Raw genomic sequence first — 9004 nt, forward strand, 5'->3', positions numbered from 1 at the left:
GCCGTGCCGCCACCTCCCTGAAGTCAGCACAATTTTGCCGCGTGGGCCCCCGGACGGCGACGAGTGTGTGTGGGGGGGGGGGGGGGGGAGGCCTACTGACGGCGGCGGTTAGGGTTTTCCCCGTGCCGCCAGACATGGGCGGCACGGGTGACATGAGCCGTTTTCTGGTATCTCCAATTTGGAAGACTCGTTACTTTGGGAAAATAGGCAAACATTAGCTAATAGAGGAGTAGCTACGAGCCTACGACTACATCAAGTTCTTTCCAACTACAGTAAGTTTTTAGGTGTGGAATTAACCAATGTATGGAGAATACAGTTGGCTATGCATATGAAAATACCACCTTACCCTTGTGGCGAATGAGCAAATTTTCAAGAACGAGAAAAGAAACACAAGCCATCCCGCGCCCGCCAGGTCGACCCAAATTCAATTCACCCGACGCGCCCGCCGTCGCGCATCCCGTTCATCCCCAACCGCCGCCGCACCCTCTGGAGGCAAAAGCCAACCCCCGCGTGCTCCGTCGCCTTCCCCGCCACTCCGGGGGACGCCGCGGCCGACGGCAGCGCTCCGGCTCGGCGCAACTCCTCCGCGCCCCCGCCTGCGCCCGCCGTCTCTTCCATCGCTGTGGGACGCCGCAGCCAGCTGTTCGGGGGAAGGTAGCGGCAAGAAGCGGCGGCGTTGCCATCTTCACAGGAGCGCGCCGGGAGAACTCAAAACTCCCAAACCCTCGCTCCTACTTTCTGAGACCGCGCGATGGCGAGGCGAGGGCTGGCGGCTGGCGCCGGCGCCGTCTCCAGGGTTCGATTCGCGCCGTCCTCCAACAACCTCATAGTCTCCTCCTGGGACTCGGTGAGATCTCTCTCCCCCCTCCTTATCTTTTTTGGCTTCGCCATTTCTTGGTGGTAGTAGCACGCTTCTACTTGTGGTTTGTTCAGATTCGAGGGCGGCGCAATTTGCCAAGTGTGTGTTTCGTCCAACATTTTTTGGGCAGATTCGCTGTAACTCTTGCCCAATTTAGCTCATCCCGGCTTCCGAATTTGATGCATTTATTTGAGATGAAATTAGGGCACTTTATCTTTGCCGAGGAGGTGCCTGACAGAGTTTCGCGTGGAACTTTGTTCTGCAGGGGCTGCGGCTGTACGATGCGGACAAATCCATTCTCCGGCTGGAGGCGAATTCCGAGGCAGCACTTCTGGACTGCTGCTTCAAGGATGAGTCTGTGGCGTTCGCAGGCGGTTCAGATGGATCTGTAATAAGGTATCAACACAATTAGTTGCCACACTTCACGAAATCCATGTACTTAAGCATGACAGAAACATAATGTTTGTACCCTTTTTCTTTTCCAAATGTAGGGGTACTGTCCTCTATTCTGATTACAGCCCCCTTCGAGGCTCCATATTAATTCTAAGAGACAAAACTAGAAATAAAATCTGACCCATCCAACTAGAAGATCTGTTTGTATCGACTTTCACACTTCATAAAGCCTGGTAGAATTTGTTCAGAGTATGGCAGTAGGAATTGTCTTATTTACCTTTGTAATTATTTAAGGTAAACTCTGAAATTAGAATAATTTCAGTTACATATCTATGTACTTTATTTCAGCAGATAAATTGAAGTATACAATGGAAATGAAAAATATTAGACAAAACAAATGTAATCCCATCTATGTGAGCTGCTTGGCTTTATGGGTGGAATTCTGATAATACGTTTTGTTTGAGTCACTTTTATGTGTTTTGCTTTTAGCTATCTGTTTTAGGTAGTATTGGGCAGAAGAAAGTTGAAATTTAATGCTGCATGCCAACTGCATATAGAAAAGAGAAAAGAGTGTAGATCAAATAGTGGCGATGGAGGCAATTAGAAGATCCAATTTATCGACATGTTAGATTTAATGAATCCCGGTTGAGTTATTTCTGTCATATGTGTATAAATGTAATGTTCAGAACATGAAGCAATCACTTCCCTATCTCCAGTATATCTATTTGTGTGTACCTTCTTTCCATCTGGCCTTATAAATAGATGCAGAAGTTTCCGCATTAAGCGAGAAACAAACAATACCACGCCTATACTGGATCAACTGTAACTTATGCTAATTGCTTTTATTTTTAATTTTGATTCATTTCTTTCTAGTTTTGAAGAGTAATATTCTGAAAATGTATTAACATGTTTTTTCTACATTTCACATTCCTATGTGCAATTGTATGCCACATTGTAAGCACACCATTTCTTTACTGTTTGTTTGTCCTTGAAAAACTAGCCCGTGCAGATGAAGCAGATGCATGGATTTATGACTAGTTTCATCAGCCCTCAGCCCTTCCTCCACCAATTTTCTTTTCGATTCCAACAACCATCCCTTACATGAAATTCAGAAGTAAAACTCTACAAGCCAACAAGCCCAAACAGATAAACTGCCTTGGTTTCTACAATTTCACTGCATTAACACTATTGAATATACATCAGAACTGAAGTAGGAAAGTTTGGTGTGCCCCCTTCACTGCTGTTTTACATTTTGCACTAAAAAATAATGTCTCAATCCTGGCCTTCTCTATTTTATATGGGAACTACATGCATTAGTATTTACGCTGATGAGAATATTCTCAGGTATGACTTGGATTCAGGGGCTCAAGATACAGTGGGTCTGCATGACGATGTGGTTGTCAGCACTGAGTTCTCCCAGATTACTGGTCAGTTGCATTGCCAATTTTAATGATCTCCTCTCCAATTTCTTGGGTGTTTTTCCTGGAGCATTAGATGCCTTTATAAAACAGTGTGTATCGTATCCTCATTTACTGAATAGGAAATTATACAATGAACGTGAGCTTTTTAATGCCCAATTCAAACAGTACCACTGGGATGGTGGTGAAGTGATGGTTTAGCTTCATAGATTTTTAGTTGTAAACTATGACATTACTGATTAATACAAAATATCTATGTACTGATTTTTTTCATTAATCAAAACAGTCGAAGTTGCTTCTTAATGTATTTACTTCTACCATTGGAGCTTGCATTTACTAATAGTACCTTTTATGTTATTTTCAGGTCAATTGGTAACTTCTAGCCTTGACAAGAAGTTACTTTTCTGGGATACACACACAAGAAGTGTAAACGCTAACCACACTTTCATGTTAGATTCAGTGGTGGTATCACTTTCAGTCTGTGGCATGTATATATTAGTCACAGTTGAGAACGATGTTTACTGGTATGACATGAGGAATTTAACAGCGCCGATTAAGGCAAGAGATTCCCCCCTGAAGCATCATATACGGTGTCTTTGTGCTTCTGCAGAGTGGAACGGTATGGATATTTCACGTTTCTTTAGGAACTGCTAGTTATTATGTTTGAAGCAGAATCGTGCAAGGGAAGATGGTGGAGTCTAGTATATATACACATACATATTTTGTTGAATGCTTGATGACTTGAATAAGTGCTATTTGTTGATCTAAAGTAGCTGTTTTTTAATTACAGATATCTTGATTTCTGACTGATGGCTGGATACACCTTTTTTATTAGGTTACGCGGCTGGATCTATGGATGGAACTGTTGCGTTGAAGTATTTTGACCATAAAGTAGACAATGACATGGGGTTAGTTTTGGTACTTCCTTTCTGCTCTCTTTTTTTTCCGGTTTATTTGCATTGGGATGATGTACAGCCGTAATTGACATTTTAGGTCTCTTTCTCATATTGCCTCACTTGTTACTAATGGAGGTATCTATTATGCATATATGTAAAATGCAATAAAATCGAAATCAACATGAGTAACATTATATGCCAAAATTGCTGAGTATGTCATGTAACCTCTATCTGAAGTAGATAAGTTGCTCATTTGCTTCAGTTTCCTGTCCATCTTATATTCATTCACCGAAGGGCTGACTGTGGAACATAGTTGGCATTTTTAAAGTAGAGGGACTAATCTAAGCCTAGAACAAAGTAGATTTAACTGAAGTACCAATTACCTATGTAACTTCTTGAGATATTTATGCTTTTGCAGATATACATTTCGATGTCACCCAAGATCAAAAGATGGAACATCCAGTTTAGTTCCCATAAATAGTATAGCAGTTCATCCATCGTAAGTCCTGTAATTGCACATTTTCCTACTACAATGCTTCTCAAAGTGAAATTAAATTTGTATGCTCTGGTTGGCAGCAAGCAAACTTTTGTTACTGGAGATAATGAAGGATATGCCATTGCTTGGGATGCTTTATCAAAAAAGAAGCTGCTTGAGGTAATATCTGGTTCTTCTAAAAATTACATCTTGATTATATACTGCTTGACTTAAAAAGGAAGTAGTTACATGGGGTGGAAAATTCACTAAACGTGTCACATCACTTGAGAGTGGCGTCTTACCCAAGGTCCTCCTGCTAAACTTTATCTATTAGCTAACTGTCGTGAATAGATTGGAAATATGAGCATCATGGCAGGAGTACCATTCCTATTAGTATAATTTTTCTGAGAAACCATTGTAAAAAGACTACTTCACATTTACATACACATTGGACATATGTTACACAAATATACAAAACTACCATTAGAAGAACACAATATTCTGCAAACTGAAAGAAGTGGGCTGTTTCTGTTATATTTTGGAGAAACATCTGGTTGATCAATATTATTCATTAGTTCTTCACAAGGTTTCTTAAGTACTGAACACTTGCTAAATATCTGGACTTAAGATTGCACGTATTACATGATTGATGCTGCCATGAACAACTAAACATAAAAGTAAACTTTTTGGGCTGTGCCTGTGATTACTTTTGTTTTCAATTGTATTTTTACTATCACATACTGTACTTCATTTTTTGTTCTTCGGTTCGTAACTTGAAAGTATAATCATGTCACCCGTACAGTTTCCTAGCTTTTCGGGCAGTGTGGTGTCAATGGCGTATAACCATAGTGGCCAACTTTTGGCAGTTGCTTCAAACTTTACTCATCAAGGAGCAGACAGAGTGTGAGTGGCTACTAAATCACAAATCTTCTTATTGCTTTATCATTAGTAACATTCTATTCATCTTGAATTTGTTAAGCACAACAACTACCATTAGTAACAGTCACATGCCTTCACCTATATTCAGTTATGCATGAAAAATGACTGCAAATGAGATTAGCATCGACTAGATATGTCTGCACTTGCAAGTTTAATGTGCAGTGTGCACATGTTGACTGGGCCCTACAAAAAAAGTTTCCTCATCATTATTGAGCTTGTTGGCAGCCTGAAACTTTATGCTAAACATTGTTCTTGCTACCCCGTCGACAAAATACCCTCTCTTGATTTTGGCTACATAGTTGCCCTAGTCTTAGCCCGGGTGTTGTGCACATTGATCATTGCGGGCTTATGATTGGCATCTGCCTTGGGTTTGGTGTCTGTTGCGCTTCTATCTGGAATATGGCATTTATCTGTTGTAGCACTATGGTCACTGGCGTGTCCTCCCTTGTCTTTTCGGTTCTACTCCCTCCGTTCCAAATTACTCGTCGTGGTTTTAGTTCAACTTTGGAAATTTGGAACGGAGGGAGTATAAGAAGAAAGCACGTGCTAGTCCGTTTTTTTGTTAAGCAGTTAACACCCTTGTGTGTTTTGTTTCTGTTGGTCAGGCTGGAGGTGGAGGGGCACCATATATTTATCGAAACGATGCGGGATTCCAAAAGGAAGAAGTCTCCCTGAGAGTAGAAGCTCTCTTCTTACCCAGACCGATACAATTAATCGAGCTCTAACATTATTGAGCTGGGCAGAGTAGCATTCATGCCATCGTATGTTGTGTTTTGTTGTATGTATGTTTAGGCTTTGTTGTCACATTACATAGGCGAGGATCCTGGTGTGCCTTGCCTTGACTCGAGCAAATGATTGTATTTTATATGCAGTTGTGTAGAGTTGTGACATTTTTTCAGATGCAAGTGTAGAGTTGAGCTTGATCCTGCAGGCGCAGCGCTGTATTTTTCCTTTTAACGCTAGAAACTGCATAGTACCAGATTAGAAGTAGGAAAAGAAAAAACACGCTTTGCCATGGCGGATACGTATTTGGGTTGCAATACGTCTTTACCAACGGCGAGGGTCAGAATCGATAAGGTTCAGAGAGCAGCTCAACGCAAAAACACGAACGCCTCTCTCCTCCCGCTTCACTCCGTTCCCCCACTGGCCATGGCGGAAACCCTGGCGGGCCTCCGGCTGGCCGCCTCCGCGGTCCCGCATCCACGGAGCCAACGACGCTCCTGCGCCGCGCCGCCCCACCATCGCCTCCCCCAGCTCCGGCGCGGCCGGCTCTGCGCCCGGGCGGCCGTCACGGGCGCGCCGGAGGTGGACGAGGACGAGGCCATGAGCATCGACAACCTCTGCAGCTTCTTCGACCTCAACGTCGGCAAGTGGAACGGCATCTTCTACGTACGTACGCGCCGCCCTCCGCCATTCATAACCCCCAAGGCCTCCCTGCTTCCGGGTCCGTAATTTTTGGTTAAGTATTTTTGTCTGTGTGCAGCAATTCGACGCGCACGGGAGGGTTCAGCAGGAGATCAGCACGCGGCTGTCCGCCAGCACCTACGGGGAGGGCAACCTCATCAGCCTCATGCAATCGTAATGCTCCCGGTGACACTGATGTTGATATTTTTACACCCCCACCTGCTCTGCTTCAGTTACTATGTTCACTCCTCTGCATCTTCAGTCAAGTCAAGCTCTAAGCTGATTTCTGCAAGCATTTTGACCATCCAGGGCCTACATTGCTACTTTTTGCGTGGATCCTATCCTCGGACCCTGATCCCTGAATGATGTATCTGCAATTGTGATTCGTTGTAGGCTGTATATCAAGCAGGCTACGTCCGGGATAACATTTGCGGACGAGGAGGATCCCGAACCAGAGTGGGCGGAGTACAAGATCAAGGAGACTAACATGTTCACTGTAGATAAATATCAGCAGGTGGGCTGAAGTTCGTGGACATTTATTTTGTGTTGGCTCCGAGGTCCGAGCATTCCTAAGGGGTTATATTGTTTAGTGCACAGATAGGGTTCTTTCCTGAGCAGAAGGCATTTGCGTTGAGATATCAGACTGCTGGAATGCTGGAGACTGTCCTTCGAGCCGGTGTGCTCGGAGAAGATGACACTGGTGAAGAATCCCCCAGGTAAACATTATTATGATTCCACTACCTTCGGCGTTTATCTGCATTATATGATGCCCTTATAGTATGATGCACTGCATCTGTTTTGACTTCATACAGAAACTTGAAGATTCCTTCTCGTAAACCATCTATTGTCTGTGAGAATTGTATTTACTCTCTTGATGGCAATGGTCGAGTAAGAGCTTTCCACATAATGGACCCAAATGGAGTGCTCGATACACTTATTGTTTTTCATGAAAATCAGGGCTCCATAGTGCCACTTACACACTCTTCAACTGATGATCCAGAGGTGAGTTCTCATGGTCAAGTGCTGTAATCTTCGTATCGATGAACTTACGACAGGGTCATGAAAAGGTATACCGTTTATCCTTTGTCACTAGAATCCCAGCAACGATAGGATAAATGCTCTGCTTGGAAGGTGGGAGGGCCATTCTGTGACGAAGAGGAGCGGGGTGTATGGAGCAACGCTCGATGAAGCTGATACGGTTGTCCTCCTTGAAATGGACAATAATGGTCAGCTGGTTCAGGTATGTTTCGGAGTCTATGGTAGTGGTAACTCCAACAAATGTTTTAGAAAAATGGATCTAGATAACTGGGGCTGAACTTGTAGCTAATGGATTTCAAGGGTTGCATGGCGTGCGTGGATTGGTGTCTTATCTTTATCCATGCGGACATCAACATCTATTACATAACAGTGTGTCTTATAAGCACTAAAATAATTCCTGGTTAGACGAGCTAAAATTATGTAGTATTTTTTTATTCAATGTCAAAAGGTACTGCGGAAGAAATGTTTTCTAAGTATTGCTACATTTTCTTCAAAGACTATATATATATAAATTTGTTCAAAGACTTTTGTATCAATGGTTTCTTATCTTCATAGGATAATATATCAACGAAAACCGGAACTAGCACGACAACAACGATCCACTGGACAGGAGTAGCGAATAGCAACTTGCTTCAGTTTGATGGAGGATATGAGATTACTTTGCTACCTGGAGGGATGTACATGGGATATCCATCAGACATCAGCAAGTGCATTGAGCAGTTAGATCCTTTTAATTTGGAGTTTTGTTGGATGGAATCACCAGGAAAGAGGCAGCGGCTCGTGCGGACTTTCGACTCGGCTGGTCTGGCTGTTTCGTCGACCTACTTCTTAGAGACCAAAGTATGAGTCAGTGAGTCGAAGCTTTTCTTTGTACAAAACGTAATGCACCAATTTTATGAGCTTTTCAGTAATTTCACTGGCTAGTGTTGTCGTACGTTGATCAATACATGATAGATAAATATATATATATATATATATATTGTTTCTATGGTAATACTTTTTTCTTGAAATATCGAGCTGCTGCTTCTTTCTTCTTTGGCTAAATTTTGTATTTGCATTCATAAACTAACTGATTTTCTAATTCTACTTTGGCATATAAATACATGGTAACCTTTAAATTTGCATATTTGTCTCTGCCCTTTCAAATGCCATCTTCGAATAGAATTGGTTTTGCTGACTACTGGAATGCGATCTGTATCTGAACTGGTAATGAACGTGATGGTAGTAGCGCGTTCTTCTATCTTTGTTTCAAAATCTTGGGAGTATAAAAAAAGTGTGGTCAAGGAATGGAGTGGATAAGTCGAAAGCAGGTCTAGGAACTCCGCGCTGTTCGTCAATAGACGATGTTTGTGACAAGTGCACAGTTTAATGTAGATGTTTGCAACATGTTAACAGTGTTATATTATGAAGATAATTTACATGTGAAATATAACTATACTACTTCCATCTGCCGAACCAAAATATTATTTATATATGTGATCAATGTTAAGAGAAGTTTGAATGCAGAATTTCCGAGCGCAGTCTGTTTCCAAACAGAGGTAGTAGAAGCTAATGCATCATGAATGATGGATTTGCATAAAAT

General features: G+C 42.4%; 2 protein-coding genes across 2 annotated transcripts; both read left to right on the forward strand.

Annotated features, from left to right (window-relative positions):
• The first annotated feature begins 394 nt into the window (after window positions 1-394).
• LOC123113387 (mitotic checkpoint protein BUB3.3) lies at window positions 395-5878 on the forward strand. Its single transcript, XM_044534608.1, has 9 exons — window positions 395-847; window positions 1125-1255; window positions 2597-2679; window positions 3035-3289; window positions 3506-3578; window positions 3985-4065; window positions 4143-4221; window positions 4844-4944; window positions 5586-5878. Exons 1-9 carry the CDS (start codon window positions 752-754, stop codon window positions 5653-5655), a joined length of 969 nt encoding a protein of 322 aa, XP_044390543.1. The 5' UTR covers window positions 395-751; the 3' UTR covers window positions 5656-5878.
• A 180-nt stretch (window positions 5879-6058) lies between these two features.
• Window positions 6059-8416, forward strand: LOC123113386 (uncharacterized). Its single transcript, XM_044534607.1, has 7 exons — window positions 6059-6369; window positions 6464-6558; window positions 6778-6898; window positions 6982-7100; window positions 7197-7386; window positions 7478-7624; window positions 7978-8416. Exons 1-7 carry the CDS (start codon window positions 6130-6132, stop codon window positions 8266-8268), a joined length of 1203 nt encoding a protein of 400 aa, XP_044390542.1. The 5' UTR covers window positions 6059-6129; the 3' UTR covers window positions 8269-8416.
• Window positions 8417-9004: the final 588 nt, after the last annotated feature.

The sequence above is a fragment of the Triticum aestivum genome, chromosome 5B, assembly GCF_018294505.1.
Source record: "Triticum aestivum cultivar Chinese Spring chromosome 5B, IWGSC CS RefSeq v2.1, whole genome shotgun sequence".
In the NCBI taxonomy this organism is placed as follows: Eukaryota; Viridiplantae; Streptophyta; class Magnoliopsida; order Poales; family Poaceae; genus Triticum; species Triticum aestivum.